This window comes from Apteryx rowi, unplaced genomic scaffold, assembly GCF_003343035.1.
Source record: "Apteryx rowi isolate R43461 unplaced genomic scaffold, aptRow1 scaffold_643, whole genome shotgun sequence".
Lineage (NCBI taxonomy): Eukaryota > Metazoa > Chordata > Aves > Apterygiformes > Apterygidae > Apteryx > Apteryx rowi.
The window spans coordinates 293,231-318,457 of NW_020450920.1; the positions used below are offsets into that span (position 1 = coordinate 293,231).

The 25,227-nt window shown below is 35.7% G+C and overlaps 1 protein-coding gene across 4 annotated transcripts in view; it reads left to right on the forward strand.

The window, feature by feature from the left end:
• RNGTT (RNA guanylyltransferase and 5'-phosphatase) overlaps window positions 1-25,227 on the forward strand; it is a 197,543-nt gene that overhangs the window by 184 nt on the left and 172,132 nt on the right. For 2 of the 4 annotated variants that reach the window (XM_026084499.1, XM_026084501.1), the window contains exons 1-7: window positions 1,172-1,324; window positions 1,821-1,908; window positions 8,291-8,400; window positions 14,822-14,925; window positions 15,046-15,134; window positions 18,522-18,597; window positions 21,885-22,134. In XM_026084499.1, coding sequence (XP_025940284.1) covers window positions 8,314-8,400; window positions 14,822-14,925; window positions 15,046-15,134; window positions 18,522-18,597; window positions 21,885-22,134 — 606 coding nt within the window. In that variant the 5' untranslated portion in view covers window positions 1,172-1,324; window positions 1,821-1,908; window positions 8,291-8,313. Of the gene's footprint in view, window positions 1-1,171; window positions 1,325-1,746; window positions 1,909-8,290; window positions 8,401-14,821; window positions 14,926-15,045; window positions 15,135-18,521; window positions 18,598-21,884; window positions 22,135-25,227 lie in introns of those variants that run through there. The other 2 variants (XM_026084502.1, XM_026084500.1) reach the window with 2 other exon arrangements.

The following is a 25,227-nucleotide window of genomic DNA, read 5'->3' on the forward strand; positions in this document are numbered from 1 at the left end:
GGAGCCCTCGGCGCGGCCCGGGCGCTTTGTGCCGCGGCCTCGTGGCGAGCCGGGCCCGCGGCTCCCGGGGCTCCCTCCGCCGCGCTGCGCTGCCGGGACCTGCGGCCGGCTGCGGGTAAGGGCAGCGCTCCAGCTGTGCCGGTGTGGCATGCCTGGTACGGAAGGGGCAGCAGGCAGAAATACAGAAACTGCCTCCTCTCGAGCCTGGTATATTCTGTCCCTTTTTTTCTTCTCTGTGAAGCTCCTGGTGCTTGTCAGCGTGGATCTCTTACTAGGCTGATTTAAATTCCTCGCGCGGTGATTGGTGTGCTCCTAGACCACTTAGCTAGAGGATCAGCGCACACAAGTTTCATGTGTGATTCGGGTTTTATCAAAAACCACGATAATCTTGGGTGTTCTTACCTGTAGCGTGCTGTCTCGAATTGTCCTAGATGTCTAGCCTTGCTGGCATCCTGTGGTAGTGAATTACATGCCATGTAACTCACACTTTTTGATAGTGAGCTACCCTGTGACTTCAGCTGAATGCGTTTCCTGCTGTCTAGTATGAGACAGAGTAAACAGACTTTGCTGTTTTTCGTTTTCTTATGTTCTCATTTCCTTCATAAGGTGCACAGTTCCAAAACCCAGCTTTATCCACAGTATTTTCTAGTTTTCACTCCTTTCATCTTCCTATCTGTGATAATTTTAAGGTATTTTTCACAAAAAGCAATATTTGCTACTGAGCGTAATATTCTAGATGGGGTTGTGCCACGATTTGGTTAATAGTTAAAATTTCTGCATTTTCCTATCCCATAGTTTTGCAACATCAGCTCAGTTGTGGAATGAAGGATCCTTGGCATTTGTAGTCAGACATCAAAGCAGGCTTAATCTTCCTATAAATCTGCATCATTTGGTGTTTAGCAGTATTTAATTTAAATTACTCATTCTGTGGGTTTTTCTATTTTACTAGTTTCCCCTCAAGTTCTTTATATTTCTCTGAGCTTGGCTCTATTAGAAAGCAGCATTATCTTATTGCTTATCTTCCTTATCCTCTTTTTCTAATCACTGGCAAATCCATTGCACTGTATCTGATAAGGAATTTGATAGCCTAAGTTGTTAGCCTTTGACCACAACAAAAATAACCTAATGAATGTTTTTCTTTGTTTTTGTTCTCAGCCAGTTCTTGATCTCTAAAAGTTTCTTTTTAAAGCCACAGGTCCTTAAAATGTGGCTGCACAAATAAACTGACATAAAGTAAGCAAGAATGCAGTTCATCTGCATGTCATCTGCTGTGCAATTTTAAGGACTGCTTGTGCGTCTACTCCTATCCTTCAGTAACTGCAAGGTAATTCTTTTCTGTTCAGTGTGATCATACATGATTCTGTTCAGTGTGATCATACATGAGAAGTTACTGCGCAAAGAAAAAGGAGAGTGCTTGATTCATTACTTTGGCTGCTGTATGGTAGTGCATTCTTATATTAATTCACTTAATCTGTAGTGTTTTTTGCATAAAACTTACCAGTGTTTTGAAAGTCATAATAAACCATCAATCTTCTCTCCTTTTTTTGCTATTTTACATTTGAAGACATCCAATTATTTCAGTGAGACATATTTTTTAGAATTTATTGATGTTTATACTGTCTCCCAGATGTTTTATATTCTATTTTTAGTTAGCACTTCAATCAAATTTCTAAGCATATGTGCATGACTTTATTCCCATCTGATAGTGTAACAGTGGCAATGCTGTTGAGTGAAGTCTGCCTGACTTTTGTGGACTAGTATTCATCAAGTGTTTGATCATGACCCTCTTGTCTTATCTTTGTGGCATCTGGCATTTCTAGGTGACCTCAAATTCAAGTGTAATGAGGCCTGGAGCTGTTGTGTTCCTGAGGTTCGTTCAGGTTAGCAAAACCCTTCATTCTGAATGAGGTGAATTGATTCATTTCCTTTTATTTTCCCGCTCACCTTTCTAAACATTGGTGTTTTACTGCCGCTTTGCAGCTGTAAGGTATGCCAGTTGTTCACAATAGAAGATTTTCATATAGGATTTTTATTGCATTGTCTTAGCACTTCGATCATGTTGTACTTGAGGAAAAGAGCTTTCTCTGAATTCTTAGAACTGAAACTATCAGGTTGCTTTAACCTTACTTCCTTGGCATCTTCATCTCTGCAGGTATCTACTTTTTATAACCACCAAAAATCAAGTCTGTGGTTTTTTTTTTCCCCACCATATTGAACACTATCAGGATGCTGAGGATAAGACTTAAGATGCTTCTTTGTTGTGTCTTCAGTCTCTTTAATTTCCGCTCTGATCTATTAAATCTCTCACTTTTCTTTTGCACATTTTTTTTTGACTTGAATAACACTTCAGGTTTTATTACTGATTTGTGTTAGTTAATCCTGTTTTAGTCATACATGCTGCATGCAGAACTGAGAGAGATTCTTAAAAACATACATATTGGGTATAGACATGGAGATACCACCTTAAACAGAACTGCAGTGCCTCTGTTTCAGAAAGTTGAGGAACAGTAACTTCTTGCAGGTTGGGAGAATAATCTGATGCTGTATTGTGCTTGTCATTTTCTTATATTCTTTCTTAGACATCTGTTACTAGCCTATTTCGGAGATGAGATGCTGGGTTAAATGGATGGTTTGATCCAGTATAGTTTTTCTTGAAACACAAGACTGTTAACTCTCTCTCTCTCTCCCTTTTTTTTTTTTTTTTAATAGCAGCTTTGACTGACTACTTCAACTTAATAAAATTTCCCTTTCTTAACCTTAGTCTCTTTCCTCTGTGTTTAGCTTTCCTCAGTCTGAACACACTATGGTCATAAATAATTAATGATACTGTTACACACTGAATTAACACTTTCATATTGCAAAAAATTGGACTGAATTAAGAGTAGCTTTTTCACTGATATGCTCTAGAATTGGAGTTTTAAGAAAAGATGGAAAATGTGTCTACATATTTTACATACAGGACATTTGAAATCTTCTGTGCTCCACTTTAATTTCTCTCAGGTTTAGTGATGTGATGTCTGTGCTTATTAGGCTCTTATTTTTAGAATTTTTCCTCATCTTTCAGCCTAAAGAAATGCTCTCTGTTTTGCAGGTAATTCTAATTCTGAAACCAGTTTCTAATATCCACTTTCCAAAACTATTAGACATATTTGAAGTTAATCATGGAAGTAGGTAATGATCAAGTGTCAAAGTTCCTGTAGCATTTTGAAGATAATTCAAAAATTGGATTGAGGGATTATAATTATTATAATATATAATTATTTTTATGTAATATATATAATATTTATATAATTTATATAATATAATAATATATAATAATATATAATATGTATATTTATAATTATTATAATTTAGATGCACTAATGTCTTGGGATGTTTGATTTCTATGAAAAACATTGCCCTGTTACTTTAAGTTCATCTAATTCAACATAAAGAGTTGGTTATTTAATTTTTAAATCCTTATACATCATCACTTAACAAAGGTTCTGGAAGCTTAAGTTGTGTCTTAGTAACAATTTTAACATTTCTTTATCAGAAACTGCGGTAAGGGCAATGTTTTCCTAGGCTTGCAAGAAGGCTACTGCCTCAGTTTATACTTGTTCTTATTACTGAGGAAGGCTAGAAGTCTTTCATTGAATAAAAGCTTAGATTTTCTTTAGCTTAATGACACTTATCTAAGAGGGGCTTATATGCATTCTGGGAAGGAGGATTCCCAAGCCTCTGTACAAAGATCAAATAGCAAATTTGCTAGTTGGAGAAATTTGGCTTTCTGTCATATGAGAAACATAATATGAGATCATATTCAAGACCTTTAATAGATATGAAACAATTGCAATGTAAAAAATACAAGAAAATAATGGTACAACAAAATGATGATTAGGAAGTTAACGTTTACTGCAAATGGATGATGTATGATGGGATTGTAGACAACTGTGTTATTTATTTAGGAAAAGCAAATTCAAAGCCTTTGTTTTCATAATCTGATTACAAAATTCCCCCAAACTGGAGTGAAATATACCTGAAGGCACTGCTCTTTTCTGACCTTTGTGGACAGCTTCTTTGCTGCCATATAGGCTCTGTTTCTCAGTGATAGTGCCAAACTGCAATCTGTATCTATAGCAGTTGGGACACCTAAATAGTTCAAAGGATCTGGGTTTTGGTACTTTGCCAGATGATATCAGCGGGACTCTGTTAGAATACTCATCACTTCCATAAGGACATCCAAATACTGACAGTGAAAGGTGACAAGATTACTTTAGCTGCCTTTTGCTGGCTGTGAACAGGAAGGATTATGGCTACTCAGAAGGAAATAAGAATGAAAATCAGATGCTGGGAAGACCACTAAATCAAGGCCCTCTACTGAGAGGAGACTGAACATGTCCATTCTCTGTTCTAGAAGATGGAGAACAGAAGAGTCTTCAGAATGATTGTACAATCCCTAATCAGATGCTATAGGAAACGATGCTCTAAACCTCCAGGCACTGTATTCCAACTTTATTCTCTTTCCTTGCATGTCTTAAAGGATGATTATTTTCCTGTATATCAGCTGACTCTTTTATCAGTGCAGCTCCTTTTCTTAATTTAATATTTTGACTAAAAAAAAGTTTAGGTACATTTTTCATGTTCTATAATGGGTGCAGGGATGTATTAGGATGGGAATGGCAAGTGGTGAAGTTAATGAAAACACTTTCAAGCGTGCTTGGTGTTTTCCAAAATTTATGGCAATGGCAGGTTTCTGCATTAAAGTCGTCCAAAATCAGGATTTGCAAAATTAATCCATACAGTGGAAGTTTACATTGGGGCAGGGTTAATAGCAAGAGAGACTGAATGTTAGTGTTGGGAGGTAGGGTAGGTAATACGGAACACAAGGAAAGAAAAAAAGTAAATTTAGACATATGAAGAAATAAGTAAATGGAAGGGGAATGGGGGACAATAACCCTGGCCTAGGAGAATGTTGTATAACTTGTGGAATGAAAAGACAGGGGAGAGTAGAATAATGTCAGGAAATTTTCTAACAATCAAATAAGCTGAAGTTAAAGTGACTATAAATTTATTACCATCTAATTAAATGAGTATCATGACTGTATGGCTTTTATTTAAGCTATAAAGGTTGGAATTATCTTAGGCAAGTGTAACAGTAAGGGTGTTTCTCATGTTGCTGATTAACATCAAATTTGAGCTAACATATTGTGTAAAGCTTCTCAGTTTCCTTTCCATAACTATCTTCTCTCTTTTTTTAATGGATTTTCCTAAAAGTTATGTATTTATTTGAACATACATAATATGTTTGATAAAACTTGGAGAACTCCTGTGATAACTACTCTGACTTGTATCATTGTACCAAAAGTATTTATTTTCTACAGAAAAACCTATGAGTTTTCATTTATTTTGTTACATAAAAGCAGTCATTTTCAGGTTCATTTGATGAAAATTGCATGCATTTCTCTATTCTTACAAAGGTTAGTGAACTTCTATCTCCAAATTTGATTTCTAGTTTAATAAAGCATAGTGTCTTTTCAATCCATGTGCTTTTGTTTTGCTGAAAACGGGAGGTGGGKTTTTTTTTTTCGTTATATGGAAATGTTCTGTCTTGATCAGAAAGCAGTACTTCTAGGAGTAATTTAGGAGAATTTATGAGGATCAGGGCTAGCTGTGCTGATTCATTTGAGAATATGAAACCGGAAGTTTAAATACTGAATAAAGAGTAGTGGGGTGGTGTGCTGTTTTTTACTCTGCATTACACACATTGCACAGCTGAAGAGCTATGTAAAATGGTTTCAGGAATAGTATTGAAAGGTGCATGTTTTTTCTTAGTAAGTTTAAGAGGTCATGTGGGTATTTGTGTTATAAATAGGAAAACTTTTGGTTTTTAAAGCTATTAAAATTGAAAAATATTCTAGTTAGATATAGAATTAACTTTATTTTCCTCCAGGAAATAGGTAGATTAATTGCTAGTAGAAGAATTTAAAAAAATATAATTCCACAGCCTCAGGAACTATCAGCGCTTTGCTTCCTGGAACACTTGTGTCTCGTGCTTCAATCTGAGGTTCTTCCTGCATTTATAAACTTTCTGTTACTCTTCTGTGCCATATAATTATATGCTTGCATTTCCTTTGTTTATTGAAAGGCTGCCTTTTTAATAACATGGAAACAATTTTATTAAAAGAAGGATGGGATTTTCTTTAAATAAAAATTTTCAGGCAAAAGCCTTTTTTGCTTTTTGGGTTTTGTTTGATCAGTTGTGGAATATAATTCAGAATATAATTCATTTAAATATTTTCATAAGAGAGAAAATGCTGAGGTTCTCCCAGTTTTACTGCCTGCCCATATCGTTAACCTTGGTGTGCCTGGCAGATATGCCAGGTCTCTTTCTCGCTCTCAGTTCATGCTCATTTTTCACAACTAATGGCAGTGCAGGATCCTAGATACACATAAGAGGAGGTGCGCTGCCTCCTAGACGTACGGGGTGGCAGTGACTTACGCTCCAAATTCTTGTCTGGGGAGAAGGGCAGGGAGAGGTACTGAGCTGTCGAGTTGGTACCTGCTGCACTCTGAGGAGGAGATGCTTGTCTGGTACAAGTAGTCCTGCAAAGCTAATCTTCCAGTTCGATGAAGCTGCTCTCCATACAGGCATATGGACACGAGTTCCTGTTCCTGAGCAACTCACCTGGGCAAAGATCAGTCTTCTCGCCGGTCTTTTCTGACATCTTACCTCATAATACTGTTTTTCCTTCGTTCCCTGTTACTACTGAAGTTGCAAGACCGACTTTTCGTTGCATCGTTAACATCTTCAAATAGCTCTCAGCAGCCTCTTAGCACTATTAGTCTGTCCTAGTGAAACTAATAGGAAGAAGGGAAATCTGTTCTGTATCAGTTTCTGGATTAGTGAGTCTCGCAAGGACTGTCAGAGTGCACCCAATTCTCCATCCCGTCGTATGGGGCTGAGGTTCAAATGTCTGTAGCATGATGGATTCTGTCTGTGTTTGCTGCCTGCAATATTCTCAAAAATGCTGAAACTGGGAAGGTTTGGTATGCAAAATTAGGTGATACTCAATGCAATTGTAATGTGCCACGGAACGGGTATGGGAAAGCTTTGTTCTCTTGCCTGTTTGAGCAGCTTTTGGTTATAGTTTCTAGTAAGTTACTCTTAGTGCTTACAAAACAAATAGCTTAATTTGTCATTTATAATCTCCAATACTATCCTGATAAAATGTTTTTTATCTTAATTCATGGCTGCAGAACATTTGCAACTGAAATACTTTGTAGTGTGGAAATGAGCAAAATCAGACATGATATCAACCTGTTAAACATAAAAACTAGAATCATTGCTATTGTTAGAGATGGCTGCTAATGGCTGACACCCTTAAAATGTTGTATTTAAAAGTTATCTTTAAAATATTCTTTATTCAACTGCAAGTAGAAATTATGTATATTGAATAACTTTTTGGTATTTTTCTGAATAGGAATTTATGCAGTGCATTTTAATTTCTAAGAATAATTAATTGATTATTGCATAGTACAGTATGACATACCTATAGCTTACTGGAGGTTAGAAAGAAAGTGCTAGAGTTCTCTAATGAAATTATTACGCATGTTCTGTGGTAGATATGATGAATGAAAAATAAAATAAATAAATAGAAAAGCTTGGGTTTCGAGGGGTAATTTCAAGCAAGTTTTTCACCCACAGTTTTGTTTTGCATAGTATCTGACCCCCGCATAAGCATTGTGTTTTAGAGGGAAGACTGACCCTGCTGTTGCGCAGTAACAGAACTCTTCCAGCAAGCCTTAAGGAACACCCATTGGAAAGAGTGTGCCCATAATGCATAGGTGTTCTGGATACAATGCAGCATTGTTACAGCTATCTTTACTACATTTTGTGCTTACACATAATCAAAACTGAGGTTTACAAGGTTGGGTAGACAAACTGTCATTCAAAATTCTTTTTTCATGTTTTTAACTACTGAGTTTAAATTTAGTCTATTCTATTAATGTGCTGTAGTTCCACATGTTAAAGCAGACTAAAAGGTAGCTACATATTTTAAAATATTGCTGTGTCTGTTTTAGATGAGGCAATCTGTATTTTCTTTAAACTTCTAAATTTATTTGCAAATTCTGAGAACATGGAACTAATAATTCCAATTAAACTGTTATTGATACTTTTCCTGAATTATTTTTCATTGCAGATGAACCTCTAAAACTGCTCAGCATATTGYTTTGAAATCGCTAAGTTGTTAGTGTACATATACATAAGTATACATAAAATACTGCAAAATTTGATTATGTTTCATAGGAAAGTTTTTACCTCTGAAGACAATGTTAGGACCAAGATATGATGAACAGGTTGCTGAAGAAAACCGTTTTCACCCAAGTATGTTGTCCAACTACTTAAAGAGTCTGAAGGTAAAGTTAAATTTTCTATTAATTGAAACATAACTTCTATTGTTAATATTTATTTGAATGTTGCTTTACAGATTTTAATAAAATGTTGTAGATGGCTTCTTTTGAGACATCTGTACAGGAAATTATTTTTTTCTGATGTTTTTGTTTTCGCTACAATACCTTATTTTCCAAACATACTTTCTTATAATGAAGAATTGTGCTAAATTTTCCAGCTCATTCATTGTTAGCAAAATGCCCCTCATTTTTCTGCTGTTACTGTCACATCTTAGTGAGATGTCATTCTCAAATTTCAGATAGTGTGTGTGTGTAGTTTTACAGATGACTTGTCAGGTTTGTGGAGTTTAAGTTGCAATTTTGCTTATGGGAATGAAAGCATTTAGAAGTAAAAGGAAAATCTTGTAGAACTCCTGTTCTGTAATTTCTGACTTCCGTGCATGATTTTCTTCGTTTGATGCCTAAAATACTTTTTAATATCTAACCAGTCATGTTTGAATATGGATCAAAACAGTTTCTGGATTTTATCCAGTAATTTCTTAGTGAAAAAATACATAAATAGAAAAAAGTTTTAGGAGTGTGGATGAGAAGATATTCTTCTTCAAGGTGGACTGGGTTAGAGTTGTGCTTCTGGCTTGTTTCTGTCTAGCCTTGTTCACTGTTTGTGTCTAGCCCATTTCCCATTTCTGTCTGTCTAGTTCAGCTTGCATGTTCTTCTGTATCATAGCACAACTTTGACACGAAAGGTGGGGAACAGCACCATTCCAGCTTTGCATGTAATACAGAGGTCTGTCCAGTGTTTCTGGAGATGTGGGAAATGAAATTTTGAACCTCCCAAAGCAAAGAAAGGCCTACAACTTAAGTCTTCTAAATCTGTTTATTGAACTGTTATATGGAAGATGGGAAGTATCTCTTTTGGCTGTGTATGTGATAAAACCAACCATGTTAGTGATATTTCTTTCTGAATTATTTTGATGTTGATATAAGTTAAGTTAATTTTGAACTTGTTTAACAATACCAGAGCTTAAACTTCAGAAGAAACGGATGACTAAAATATGGGGGTTTCCATTTTGTGGATCCCATTTGGGCTTAGGTACTCAATGTAGCTGTGATAGTGGTACCTGTAGGCAAACAGGATAAGAACATGATAAGAAAATATTATTAGTGAAACATAAGTGCTTTTTTTCAGGTGCCTAAACGGGTAGGATTTTTCTTGTTTGAATTCTTGGGGCTATGCATCTAAATTCTATTCGAGTTCTTCACACCTTATGTGTTTTTTGACTCTGACCAGCTTTAATGGTCATTACTAGAAATGTTCCAAAAGCAACTTCATTAGTGGTTTAAAATAATCTAAAATGCTGGTTTTTAAGTTGTAAAGAACTTCAGAGACATAAGAGGTTTTCAGAATTTCTGATTATTTGCTTGTTAGTGATTGTCAGCAAAAAAAAATCATGATGAGCCTTCATAGCTTTTACACTAGGCACATTAATCAGCCAGTCTGCAATACCACAAATTCAGAATATCTTCAAAGATGTTAGATGATTAAAATCTGATAATAGAATTATTAGCATGAGGATGTCCACCTATATTTTGTTCATTTCAGTTAATAAGCAGAGTATATGATTTCTCTGAAACTCCCTAGTCTAGTAAAATCTATTAACTGTGTTGAGTTCTAGTGTTGTCCTAGTTTCAGTGCTGTTACTAAATGTTCACTATTTGAAAACATACAATTTTTTGATTTGCCAAGATATGCAATGGTTTACTGGAGTGTTGTATTTCTAGAACAGCAATTTAGCAACAGTCTGGCAACATCAGATGAATGTGCAATTGAGGAGACCTTGGAAAGTGGGTTTTCCAGAGGCAAAAGTAACCCACTGCATAGTTGTCATTATTTGACTTCAGTGTGTTGAATGTTTGTATTTGCATAATGGGTCACTTCTGAAACCTGATTATTACTTAGGTCCGTCTGAATTCTCTCCAAAATAAGAGATTAGGCAGGAATTTGGCAGAAACCAGTAAGGGTGAAATACTGCTGTTACTGCGGATATTTGAAGGGGCACTGGTTCAGCACTTCAGACTGCATCTAGCTGGGAGGAAGTAGGGAGGTACATTCCCTAACAAGCAGGTCTTTTAGTTACGGCTTCCTGTGAGATTACATTTTTCTCTTTCTTTTGGAACTGGTTGCTGAAAGGCTGAATGTTGGATACTGGTTTGATAAGGGATAGCAAATCCCTTTCTCTTCTGCTTGCCACTATTTACACTGTATCCTAGTGGTCTCATTAAGGAAGACATTGCAGGAGCAGTTGCTACAGTGTGAGTTGTGTTTTTTTTCTTCTTTTTTTCCCTGAAATAATTAAGTTAAAAGTACTAGAAGTGCAGGCTGTGCTTTATAAATGGTAGTGTTATTCCTGCTACGTAGTGCTAGGAGACTGATTAACTCATAAAAAAGGTTGGGCAATTAATATGTGCAAGTTGCAATATTCCTGCTAGAAAAACTAGTTATTGGTTTTCAGACTCATTATGGGTTTCACAGATAAGTAGTTTAAATCAGTAACTGAATTTTTCTCAAATACAAAATGTAAGAAAATATCCTGGAACTGGAGAGAATTTACTGTATTGAAGTATGTTCTCTCTCTTGGGGAGGACGTTTTCAAGTCCCAGCATCTACCAAGAAGCTTCTGGGGTCGTTCAAGGGGAATGTTGGGAACCTTGTAAGCCAGTTTATTTGCACAGCAGCAGGAGAGCCCATGCATAAGGCAACAGTAGCTTGAGACAGCTGGAATGTGAGAAGGTGAGAGGAGGAAGGCTTTTATAACCATAGGTGGACATGGAGAGACTGGCCAAGCTAATCATGAGCTGAGTGGAGGCGGCCTGAAGATTGTAGTATTGTATGTGGGTTGTAGTATTGATGAGCTTTCTAATTCTTTTTTTTTCTCTATTCAGTCATCTTTTATGCTTACAAGAAAGAAAAATAACTAGTTTCTATTGTGTTGCAATGCTATGTCCAAGATTTTAGTGTTGCAACAGTGCTTGTGAGAAATATGTGCAAATTTTAGTGATAAGTTGCTCAACCATTCAAAAATATTCTTTTTTCCAAAGCTGTGCCATACAGTGAAAGCTAGGCATGGTGGGCTGGAAGGCATGATTCATGCAAAACACTGATTAGAAAAATAGTTTTTTCAGTGGGTAACTACCTATTTTACTTCGGATAGTCTTTCAGAAATCAGCTCCAATTAAGAACTTTCTAGGAGCAAACTTAAGAGAACATGACTGAGAAGGACAGTGATGCGATGGCAGTGTTTCGTAGTAGATCAGCTTATGGGTGTGATGAACATACATGTATTAAACTCTGTGGTCCAGGTGAGAATTCTGGTTGGTCAGACCAGGTGCAAGCACAGTATAACCCCAGTTCAGTGACTGAAATGTTTTGATTCCTATGATAACAGTGTTTCTTCACACTGATTTTTGGAATATCATAATTGTCTACTTCAATATGTTACTCTCTTTTTTTCTTTGTCTGTCCTTTTCTTTTGCCTTGCCCTCTCTCAATTGCAGTGTATTGTACGCAGCTGATCTCATGAACTGAAGGAGTTAATGTTTATGCTTTCTGTAAAACAGGGAGACTGTTTTCATGCGATACGCTCTCTGTGCCATCTATGCTCTATAGCTTTGGCTAAAGGTTTACTGCTCCTTGAAGTGTGTGAAGAATGTGGTGACTTCACAGGATCTTCAGTTGTGTATGGTTGAAATGATCCATGGTAATTGTGGCCAGAAGTCCTAGAATCCTCCAGTTCTGAATTTCCTCCCAAATAGATGCGTTGCTGAATTTCATTCTTCTGTTCAAATTAGGGAGCAACATCCCCAGACATCTGGTGACAATTTGGATCTAAYATATGTTGTAGTGTTGTCCTGGCTTGCATATATCAGCTGGTAAACTGAAATCTATAGATGAATATATTCAGAAGAGTAATTTCTAAAAGTTAAGGGAATATTATTAAAGTATTCTTTGAGGTTAAACACTTTGACCTGAAATTACTTTTTGTTCTTTCACATATCTTCTCACTGCTAACTCTAACTTCATTGCAGCAGGAGTTTGTGAAAGTTTGGAGGTTCTGGTGGGAACACTTGAGGCTGCTGGCATTTGGGAACAGGGGGCTGGGAATTGGCAGTGTGAGTTTTCAGCACTAAAATGGAACTGTATCTCTTTCTCCTGCTTTTGAATGGGGAAATGTGAAACTTCTGCAAATTACTTGAAGAAATGCAATTCGCATTTCTTCTGTTGCTCTCCTTTAACAATTTGAAATATTTAACAATGCTGACTTCTGATTTGTCTTCATGATTTTTTTAAACTGTTTGCTTTTCTCATAGCTCTTTTTCCCTATCTCCAGACTAGGACAGATGGTATAGCATTATTTCATGAGTAATTCACATTGTTGAAGGTCTTCTTTCTTACTGTGTTAGAACTGAAGGCAAAAAGCTTTGCTTTAAAATCATGCTTTCATCAAATCTTAAACTTGTATTTAAAATGTGCTTTGAAAATAACCCTTTTTTTCCTTTGTTGGAAATATTATACCTAACCTCTTATTTTAAATAAAAGAATAGTTTATGAAGATGAACTATGTAGCAATTAGGGGAAAAAAAGCAATTACATGGGTTCATAGTCTACAGCTGCCTGGGAAGAGCACACCTCATTCTTGCATCAGAGTTTGCCAACTCTGACCAGCCTGTAGGTGGGATGCTGGCGCAAAGGAAGATTCTTAATTTGTAATTCTTCCAAATGCACTTTTAAATTATTGCCAAAGTGTTGGCCTTAAGGTAAAGAGAAACCAACTATCTCCTTTATATTTTATTAATCAAAATCCTGTTAATGAATATGTGCTGCAACTTTATGAATATATTGAAGATACATTGTCCTGTTATATTTTTACATGTGTACCATGCTTTAGCGTTGATGTATTTCAGTGCACTGTTGATATACTATGTTTTAATCCCCTCCCCACCCCCCCAAAATGGAACTAGAACAATGATTTTACTAAAATAACACTGTTAAAATGGCTTTTAAAAAGACATTTGGTTTCATAGTGAGAATCCTTTTTGGTAGTGTGACATTCAGCATTTTGACCAAAAGCTCTACTGTGTACTGACAAGTAGAGTATATTTGCCAAAGAGGCATCTGGTGTAAAGTATATGTTGTACTTACAAAGCAAGAAACCAGGAATACTTTCAGTGCACAGGTGCATTAGTGAGCTGTGCTCACACTAATACTGGAGATTTTATACTTGGAAGAAATTATGTTGGTTGGACCAACAATGAAATTCCCCAGAATGGAGCAGACTTGCATCAAGTCAACAGACTGCCATGCAGCTGGTTTTTATTTTTTTCCCTGTTTTGTTTTTCTGTGATTTCCTATGACCATGGCTTAAAGGAACACTTTTCTCCAGAGCCCGGAATAAAGGGCTTTCCATTATTTTATTAGTAACAACTATCTTACGAAATTTGAGGCGTTTCAGTTCCCTTCTTTGGTCGTCTACTGATGCACCTGCTCTGTTAGCTCCAGCGAGGCATCCGCAGGATGGGCTTTGCAGGTGACCCCTGTGTCTAGGGTGCCACCCAGTGGAATTTCTGCTTTCTATCTTGCCTTTTAAAAACACAGTAGCTTCCACAAGGCTGCTTTGAAATAGTACTTTGACAATAGTAAAATAAAACACTAAAAAAAGTAAGTTGATTTCCTGGGGGGGGGGGGGGGAGGGGGCACATTAGGGTAGAGTGGGCAACGCAGCCTTAATTCAAGTGCTTCCTAGAGTCCATGTGGTTGAAACTGCCACCTGAATTACAAACAGCATCTTTGAAGATTTTTAAATTGTTTCTCATTTTAGCTTTGAATCAAAAGTTTCTTAGAACTTAAGGGAAGTTTTGTTTAAAACTTGAAAATGTGTTCATTTGTTTTGCAGTAAAGTTTAATGGAAGGACAAATGAAGGTGAGTTAGTTTTTCTGAAAGGATACATGGAAGTCTCAGTAGTTAATTTTTCTTATGGTACTTCTACTATGCCAGTGTTTAACACTGGTTTACTTACAGCATAAAAGCACCTGATTTAGCCTTATCTATCTTTTAACACTTTAAAATACTTCTTTACCAGATATTTTTTGCTATTAGCAGCTTTTCCTTATTTATAAATATTGGTGGGAACCCACTAAGGAGATTGAATTGATTCAAGCACTGAAGCTTTTACACAGAAAGACAGATGAGTGTGATGGTGGTAAAACCAAGTTTGTATAGATTTTTATGAACAAATACAATATTAAAGAAATTTTAAACTTGCAACCATAGCATGCTATTGCTTTTATTTTATATTTTATTAGCCAGTTACTGTGTATGCACTGATATCTGAACAAAATTCATACRTTTATTTTATTTTAATTTTTTAGGTTAAAATGGGTTTGCTGGTGGACTTGACCAACACCACTAGATTCTATGATAGGAATGATATAGAGAAAGAGGGGATTAAATATATAAAACTTCAATGTAAAGGGTAAGTTGACTGCACTTTTTTAATATTTAGTTTTTAATTTGAAAGACCACACTGAAGTAACCACCTTTTTTTTCCCTTCCCCAAAACATCTCCTAACCTTTGTGTTCTCTTCTTTTTCAGGCATGGTGAGTGCCCTACACCTGAGAATACAGAAACATTTATCCGCGTATGTGAACACTTTAGTGATAAGAATCCCTCAGAACTTATAGGTATGTGTTATCCTGCATCCATTTTCACTAGTTTTTTCCATTAATTTATAACTTTTTCACTCACAGCTACAATTCCCGATTCTAGAAAATCTAAGCAAAGGAATTTCCTCACTACAGTATTTACACCAATCTCAATTTGATTGCTTCAACTCTAAAGTAAACTTTTTCTTGACATACAAGGCTGAATGTTTCTGCATACACCAATTTGATTACTGCTATCAATATTATGAAAAAAATACAGAGGCTTAAGAATTGTCTACAAATACATGATACCTGCATTATGGTTTTGTAACTTCTGTTGATACAGATGAAGGTTATGTGTTGCCTAAACTTTTTTTTTTTGTCATTTGGTAAATGGGATATCCTGATCTACTGGAATTCATATTAGATTGCTAAAGAATCTCTGATTATTAGGTTAATTTCACAAAGCATGTGATAAATTGCTGGAAAATGATAGTAGATATTAGCCTGGGGTTTTCTTCTGTGGTATATTGTTTTGCAGTGAATATTTGAATGATCTTAAGGCTAATTTTTTCAGAACAAAATAAGTTCTGAATTTAATTTGAGTGGCTTCTAGTTTTAATTTAAACCATTTTATTCTGATTTTTTCTTAAGCATATTAATGTTTAATTCTATCTGCAAATTGTCAGAGGTAAGAAATTACTGTGATCCTCCCTCTCTCTCTCCCCTCTCTCTCTCTCCCCGTGCAGCTGAGTTTCCAGAGTCATATCGGGTTTTGTCCTCAGGCATCACTGATGATAATTCTGCAGCCATACTGAATCTGAGTGTCTCTGCAACTTAAGGAGTTGCGCAGAACAGTAGTTTGCGTAGGTGTCGTTGATAGGAACTTGGTAAACTAAGCTACTATGTTCATAATGTTTAGGATACAGAATCATATACTAGCTGTATATGAACTCTGGGAACTCTGGGGAACATCTAGTCCATGCCCCTGCTCAAAGCAGGGTCACCTAGAGCAGGTTACCCAGGATCGTGTCACTGGGTTTTGAATATCTCCAAGGATGAAGAGTCCATAGCCTCTCCTGGCAACCTGTTCCAGTGTTATCCCCCTTACAGTAAAAAAGTTTTTCTTTTCTTTTCTTTTCTCTTTTCTTTTCTTTTCTTTTCTTTTCTTTTCTTTTCTTTTCTTTTCTTTTCTTTTCTTTCAATGGAATTTCATTTTATTTCAATCTGTGCCTATTGCCTCTTGTCCTGTCACTAGATACCACTGAGGATCTTATTTTTAATCAGTGTTTGGGAGATGTAATTGGGGAACATAATTTTCTTTTAGATACTCTCTTATTTCTTTATTTCACATAGAATGAAATTTTAATTTGAGACCTGTCTTTTCTTTCCTAAACTGCAACACAAGCATATGATATGAAAAATGAGGAACTGTTAAATTAGTGAGTGCAGTCAGCCATCAACAGTATCTCAAAACTTGAAATATTGTTATGGGACAACAGTTTTATGGAATATGGATAGCATTGTGATGTGCATGAAATAGCAGTCTCATTTAACTGGTATTTTAACTTCTAAAATGTCATTTGTAGTGTTGGACCATTAACTTTTTGACTTTTGTAATCTTTGGAATGCTCTTCCCTTTTCTGGATATTTTTTCCTTTCTTGACTTTTTTCTTGACTTTTTTTTTTTTTTTTTTAACTCTTAGATAACCTGTGGTCTGGGCTTTAGTAGTAGAAGTCAAATGCTGGGATTTTCCATTTCCTTTCTGTGAGTTATGTAAAAGTCTCTTCATGCTGTGGTAGCCTGTTCCCTCTGAAAGATCACCAGAGGGACCAGTGTGTAGGATGCTTAATCAAAAGTGAAAGCAGTCTGCAGTAGTGATGCTACTGCATCCTGTGTGATCTTTCCCTGCCAAGCTGTTGGTTTCATTGCTGATATGCTTATCTTTGTCATGTGTATAAAATCATTGATTTAACCTTCTGGGTAGCAGTAACTGCTGCAGGGCTTATTGTTAGCRACTGCGTGCAATTTAATTTCCAGTGCCAAGATTAGATATGAAAAGAGACTGAAATGTGAATAATAAATGAACAAAATTTTCTATTCAGCTCTAACAATATAGGATAGAAGCTTTATTTTTGCAACYTGAAGGACTGGAGTACTGCCAACTTTGAGAAAACAAAATGCAAAGATTTTGCTTAAGTAGAAAACAAAGGAGAAGTGATTACTGGGAATGAATCTTCTAAGGAGGCTAAAATTAATTTCATTTAATGAAAGTTACACACTTTTTACTTTTAAATGGTTAGAATGTGTGAATCCAAGAAACTGCAGTTTTTCTCTTCTTAATCATTCTAATCCTTATAGGCAATTTTCTTTGGTGTCTGCTAAAAATTTTGCTTACAATATGAGGGAAAGTATACAAGAAGAGGAAAAATAGCTGTTCACATTTTGACCAAATAAGTTTCAAGTGAATTGCTGCTAAACTTACTCTTCTAAGTATTGTGGAGAAATAAGGAAAGCAGTAAAAGCACTTTCAATAAAAGTGGCTTGCTTCATACTCAGAGCTGAAAAATATGTTAAAGTTCAGAAAAATTGGGTTTGGGATTAGGAGGAACTTAATACTGCGATACTCATCATTTAAAAATTCGTTGCGAAGAATTGGAAGAGTCAACATCTTGCTTGAATCTTTCACACAATTTTAATACCAGAAGTTTTCAGACTTGGTTTATATATCACTAGATGGTGCTGTTGCCTTGAGAGAAAAAAAAACAAAACAGTTCAGATGTATTTGACTCTACGGTGGAAAGAATTTTAAAAAATAGAGGCTGAAGATTTAATTCTTTCCTCTTAAATTCAGGAGATGAGTAGTTCAAAGTGATTGTATTGTTGTATAGTTTTCCTTTTTTCGAGATTTTTTTCAAAATTAGTAAGTCTGTTATTACCATGCTAAGACCAATTTTGAAATAGAATTGTTATCTATTGACACTGCTTTTCAAGCTTGAAGTAGGGGAATCTGAATATGATTTTTATGCTTGATGGTGTGAAATGAATGTAATGCTTGTTGAGTCCAGTAAAAGCACAATTATTAAATTTAATCATATTGACTTCTGATCAGCATTTGAATAGTCATAAAAATCCTTAGAACCTTATCTGTATTAACCATATTTCAGTTGTATTAAGTTAGTGCTCTTGAGTTGGGATAAACTGAAGTGTCCTATATGCTTGTTGCTAATAARTTGCAGGAAAAATGTAAGAAATTGCCTTTCAGGTTTATGTTCCTCATGGGGTCTGAGCTGTTGTAAAAGGAAGGGAGATAACTCTCTAATGTTGCCATGAAGATAGAATGATCCAAAATTATACTTGTGAAACTAAAGCTGGTTTGTTAAAAGTACTTCTAAATGATTGCATCCTTTTCTTTTGTCTTGTAGGTGTCCATTGCACACATGGTTTCAATAGAACTGGATTTCTGATCTGTGCCTTTTTGGTGGAGAAGTTGGACTGGAGGTAACTTTGAGTGTTAATTCTTGGCGATTTGTGGAGAACAACCAGTGGCATCTTCAATATGTTTCACTAATTGCCCTGACAGCTATTGCAATCTATTTACTGTTTGTTATTTTACACCTTTTTTTTTGTCTTCAGTTGAGGAAAGCTGACTTAAAAGTAACAACAAATGTAGTGTTTGAAATCTTTATTTTCTGTAGCTGTTGCCTGGAAAATACTAACATTGAGCAATGACCTGTATTAGCAGCATTCCTATCATCATGTGACAGCTTAGTCTGTTTCAGTTAAGCGGTTCAGGTCTGGTAGGCCAACAGTCAGCTATACCTGCTGTGTGTAGGCTTTTAGAAGTGTATATATTGTACTGTGTCTCTTCCCTGGATCATGTCCCACATTGTGTGCAAGTATGAAGAGTTCAGAGTTGCCTAAAAGATCAGTTCTGTTACTCTGTCATGTAGTTTTGTTGTGGCTCTTTTAGTTTCCTGAGTTCTGAAAAGAACAGATTAGCTAGAGCAAGAGCAGAGCGATGCTTCTGAAGTGGGGAGAAGACAGTCCATGTCATAGCCTTTTGTTTGACTAAAGTCTACAGTGCGAGGCATCTGTATTTTGGATGATTTAAAAATGTTGGTGTTTTCATAGAGAGTAGTGATCTTTTTCAAATAACCATGCTGATGAGCATGATTTTTGCATATTTGACAGTATCTGTGAAATGCTGTTTCCTTGCTGTCTGACTGGGTCCGATGGAAGGCAAGTCACCATGCCCCTTAAGGATTCTGAGGATATTCTTGTACAGTCCTTTAAGAATCTGCTCCTGTTGCTACATTTTCTTATGACTGAACATACAGCTTATTTGGTGATTGGCATGTATATGCAAGCTGATTGAGAATAACTAGGTCACTTTTTTCTGTCTTTAAGTAAACTTGGAATAAAGACGTTGAAGTAATGGAAATAGAACACCATTGATAGTGGGTGGCTGAATCTTAGCTGAGTATAGGAAGTAGATACAAGTACAAGTATTTTTATGGCTATAGTTTATCCTTTGAACTACCAGATTCATGTGTTTTTAATCTTTCTAACAACCTAAAAGCAGCATGCAATAATTAGAATCAGCATTGATCCTTTGTTCTGAAGAGGAAATACACTTAAAGTTATTTAAAATTTCTGCTTTTATGCAGCCTTTTTGTATTTTCAAACCTTTGTGGGAAAAGCCTTAAAACTTAGCAGCCAAGTCTTATTTTTTGTTTCATTCACATAGTTAATTATATTAAATTTATTCATCTCTGTCAAATTATTAAAAAAAACCACCAGATTTCACCTGGTAGGTAAAAATGTCTACAGCAAAAGAAGGAATTTCTGTAAGGTGTTAGTTAACTATAAGCATTGTATCAAGATAAATTCAGTTTGCTGTATCATTCTTTAAAATATGGCATGGTTATTGGCTGATGAGGAGATACGGTTTTCCCTGTAGAAAAATCCATCCATATTCAGTCCTTAAGCGTATGATGCAGGATTGCTGCTGATGTATTGTGAATACTGAAACGTGTTTTACAGCTAGTTTAAAGAAAGGTCATTCAGACTGAAAGCCCTCCAGCTAGTCATCAGAAACCTTACTTGATTCTCTTTTCACAACTCATTTTCCCCTAAGACTGCATGTTTCTAGAACTTGTAAAGTATGTTTTCCATCAGGCTATATTTCTGTGCTTGAAATCTGTACTGCATCTTTTGGCTTTCATTACCATGTATTTCATAATAGCATAGACTTCTTTTAATATCACCAAAGACAAACTTTGAGCTTGTTTTCTGCCTTATCCCCTTTGGGTTTGTTTTGGTCTTTCAAAGTCATCGATTAAAGATGTGAAACAACGTAAGAAAGGTACTAACATAAAATCTGTCTTGTGAGGAGGAAATTAGGAGTCTTAGGAAACAGAATGAGGAGGAAAGATCCTTCTAAGTAGCTCAGATTCTTACATGGTCATTCCTGAGGTCTGATGACCATCTGGTAGTCTCACTCATGAAAGTGTTTTATTTTCCACTCTTACCAAATATCAGGAGAGGGAACCAACTTACTGGTTCTTAGGAAGTGTTTCTGTCTATTCTGGGAAGTTTGCCTCTTAAAATTCTCAGGCACCTTCCCATACTGGACAGCTCAGAGAAAAAATGCCATTTGTATTTAAACTCTTTTATTTCTATTTTTTTTTTCCATTTTAGCTATATGCTTATTTTCCTTGTTCCAGTGGTAGGCTATCTTATCTGAAAAAGTTCTTTTCACAGCATGGAATACATGCTTTTATTCCAGCTTTAAGATATGTGTTGTTTGAAAAGCCTAACAGAGGGACATACCTTTAGTGATCTCTCTTCTTTTATGTAGCATGATTTCCAAATGTTGGTAGATGGAACAGTACTGCTTCATGAAACCATGATAATTTCTAGATGGAACAATGTTCAGTGTTTTCCATTAAACTCTTTCATAGCATCTATGAAAACGGCAACAACAAGACCATTGAATGATGATACCAGTCTGTTGGCTCCTGAAGTTTGGAAGCTACTTGTTCTTGTGCTGTGCTCATTGCCATAAATTTTGGAGTGCTTTCCAGCTGAATTGTAAACCTGCATGACGAGCAACTTTGTCAGTTTTGGTTTCTTTCTTTCTTTTTTTTTTTTTTTTTGGTGGTCCAGTCTCCAGTTTATTAAAGCACTTAAGATTAAGTGTTAGCTGCATAGGAAGAGGCTTCCAAAGGTTTTGTGAGAAACCTTTGGAAAGAGCCGTTAGTTCAAAAGATCTGGATGCTTTTTCTCAGCATGATGGCAAAACTTCTACTGAAAAGGAAGATAGGTCTTAGGGGAAAAATGTAGTCATATTTCAATTTTAACAGTTGTATTTTTGCTTATGAAGTTTATTCATCTTTTTCTTTGGTCTTTTTCCTGTCCGTTCAGCCCTGTACTTACCTATGTTTCACCCCTTCCTTTTCTGTAGCATTAATGAAAATATGACCTAGGAGTCTGGCAGAGAGCTGTTAGCTAAAATGTGGAGACAAAGCAGTGCAAACTACAGTTACTTGTGAGAACATAAGCAGTACCTGCATAATTATGCAGAATCCTGTGCAGGAGCAACAGTTGCCATGTTGACCTAATTTTGAATATAATGAATGTTTTTGCAATTGTCATTGGATTTTTTTTTTCTGAATTCTTAACACCAAAATAACTTACTTCTTGTTAAGATATAGTATGAGTAAAACTCATGAGAAATGAGAAATTAAGCCTCCAGAGTAATTATCAATTTTTTTTTTTGACAGTGTTGAGGCAGCTGTGGCTACTTTTGCTCAGGCTAGACCACCAGGTATTTATAAAGGTGACTATTTGAAGGAATTATTTCGTCGTTATGGAGATGAAGATGATGCACCATCACCACCTGAGCTACCGGAATGGTGCTTTGATGAAGATGAAGAGGAGGATGATGATAATGGTAAAACAGGAGGCCAAGAATCAGAACCTGGGTCATCAAGCTCTTCCTATGGCAAAAGGAGAAAAGAACGCCTAAAACTGGTAATTCTGATTGAAAACTTAATATAACTGCTAAACTGCTAAACTGAATTTCATAAACGCATAGTCACCAGTTACTACATAATACATGCTGTGTAAATGTCAGTGCGCTTGCAAGTGAGGAACTGGTAGTATTGTCTCTAAGCATGAGTAACGGGTAGATTCAGTGCAAACTTTCTTATGTTTCTTATATGAACCTTAAACTTTAATGTTCAATACTTCAGCTACTCTAGTTGTAACAATGACTTAAAATTTTTCTGATATAATAACTTTTTTTTTTTTAAGCTTGAGTTGAGATGATAAAGCACTTCTTAAATCTCCACTATATCTTTAGAAGTAAAATATTTTGGTGGGCGCATAAATTGTTTTTATTTATTTATTTATTTTTAGCTATGTGGATGAAATTCAGAGTAGTCTTAAATTCAGTGCTCATTTCAATAATATTCTTGCTTTTGAAAATTTTTAGAGGATTGAGAATTGAATTAGGAAGCAGTAATATGTAAAAAAAACCAAGACAGTTTTGAAAATTTATTTGTTCAAAGTTATTTAAATTATATAAAGATAACTTAAAGAATATGGCTGATCACTTATTGTGATTATTTTGCAATAAATTTGCATTATTATGATTAAGTTACTATAGTTGCTTTTTCTATGGTATGGAACTAATACTCAAATAAGAAGAATGTACTTGTATTGTCCTGAAGACTGATGTCTCAGTTCTCTCCAAACTCATCATTTTTGTATCTGTAAATAAAGTAGGGGAGAATATTGCTGAGTGCAAAAATATGTTCAGTTCTTTTTTGCATAATTCTGAATTATTTTACTTGTGTGCTGAGGTGTGTTGTTTGCAAACACTTGGAAATGCTCACATGAAATATGCTGCAAAAATGCGTTTTGTTGTTACTGCAGCTGTTCGTTAYGGTTTGCAGATGGAGTATGGAAGAAATTAGCCTGAAAAGAATACAAAATCTCATTCAGAGAAGCAAGATGTACTCTGAAAACTTTTGAATAGTTCATCAGCTGGAATAAAAGATTGTCTACAACTCTACCATAAATAGTCAAAATATTTTCAGTGAAATGGCCTTTACGTCCATTAGCCTTGCAATAAAACGTTGATGTTTAAGAATTTTTCCTCAGTTGCAAGACTGATTTTTGACTTGCCTTTTGATGCATTAGCAAATGAGGTGTGAAGGTGAGGTCCAATGATGGCCTCCTTTCCTCAAGTATAGAACAAATCTCATCTGTCTAACAGGAATCATGATACAGACTTCTCAGGCTTTTTCTTATCTGCCAATGTAGTCGTTTGAAAGCTGGAAGCTAAATTATACGAATAAGCATATTAATAACCAAAATGTAATTAAGAGTAAGAGAATTTATGAAAGATTCATCTAGTTAATATGCATATTCGTATAATTCGGTTTTACAGCTCTGGAGGAACGTTCTTTGGCACGAAGAGGAAGGATGGGGAGAATTCTTTACCATGATTCTTGGCTGACAGGTTGGACTGCTTCTGTAACTGAGTAGCGATGGATACAGTCTATTTGTGATTCCTTRTAAATATGCGATCCACAAGGGGAATGATTATCAGGTAAATACCTCTTACTTAGATATTCTCTTATTTTACTCCTTGTCTAAAGGGCTAAATTGTCAGCATTGCAATTGATTTTTTTTTTTTGCAGCCGATGTTTTCAGCATTCTAATTTGACGACTCCTCTAAACACCTGGGGTGGGTATACAGTGACAAAGTAGAACCGACTGGAACACATTTGTTCTACGATACTGATATTCTGAAACCTCTTCATTTTGACCCAAAGCTTTGCAGARAGGGAGGGATGGAAGGATTGGGGCTAGAGGAAGAGACACTTGCCTGGCATCTCATTAGGATGATCAGTAGACAGAAGCAACTGCCCAAATAGCCTATGAAGTGAAGTTAACGTGTGCTCTGCTTCAGAAATTCTGTCCTGGACAGAGAAACTTTACTGCAGAATCTTTCATTAAAACTTCTGTATTTCAACTGCAAGAAGTCTTGACAACCTCTCTTTTTACAGTTTACAGGCTGTTGGGACAGTTAGGACATAATGCCTTTCTAGTTGCTTTCATCATCCCCTGAATGTACTTGACAGGTTACAGGAAGCCTGCTCCAGTCTCTGATGTTACAGAAGAAATCCAAATATTTTTTGACTTGTGCACATCAAAAATGATTGTAGCATTGCAGCAACGTTATTAGCTGATGCTTGGAATCTAATTTCCTCAAAAAAATAAAACAAAAAAAMCCCCAAAACTCAAAATGTTTTGTAAATAGGACAAAAAGTTACAGTTCTGAGCCAGAACTTTCAAACTTTTCATGGGTCAGCCAGATCTTTTACTGTTTATTAAGGAGTGCCATCTGTTATATTCCCATGTAAATTGCATATTTCACAGGAAATATAGGGTGTAATATGTAGTGCTTCTGAAATAAGTGGTTACATCTCAGTCTGGAGGAGATTGTTACTGTTAATGATTTTCTTCGCAGTTTTGAGGGCAAGTGTCCTGTGGTCGTCTGTAAGACCAGGGAAACCATTAAACATCGTGGCTGATATAATCAGCAAAGATAATATTTATTCTTTAACTGTTGAAGTACATTGATTCTAAATATTAGTGACTCTGTTTTCCTCTGTATCTAACCTACTTTTTCTTGCTGAAGTTTAACCCTTATACTTACTGTTCTGCCTGTGGACAAAAAAGATTATTCTCTTATTTTTCAGCGGCATTTTATATACTTGAAAACTGGTGTCTTGTTTCCTTCCAGCCTTCTCTTTTTCATGTTAAATATTAATTTGTTCACTTTATCCTATATTCTGTATTTCTAAGCTTCTAATCATTCTTGTCATTCTTTTTATTCTGTCTTGTTGACCTATGTTTTTCTGAGACTGTGGTGCCCGTAATTGAACATAAGCCTTTAAATGAGGCTATCCCAGTGCTAATAGAGAAGAATTATATTCCACATGTCTTAAAGCTATATTTCTGTTTTTGTATCTCAATATAATTGCCTTTTACAAGACAGAATGGCACTAATTCAAGTTTTGGTCTGTTGCTGCCTTCGTATCTTTTTCTCCA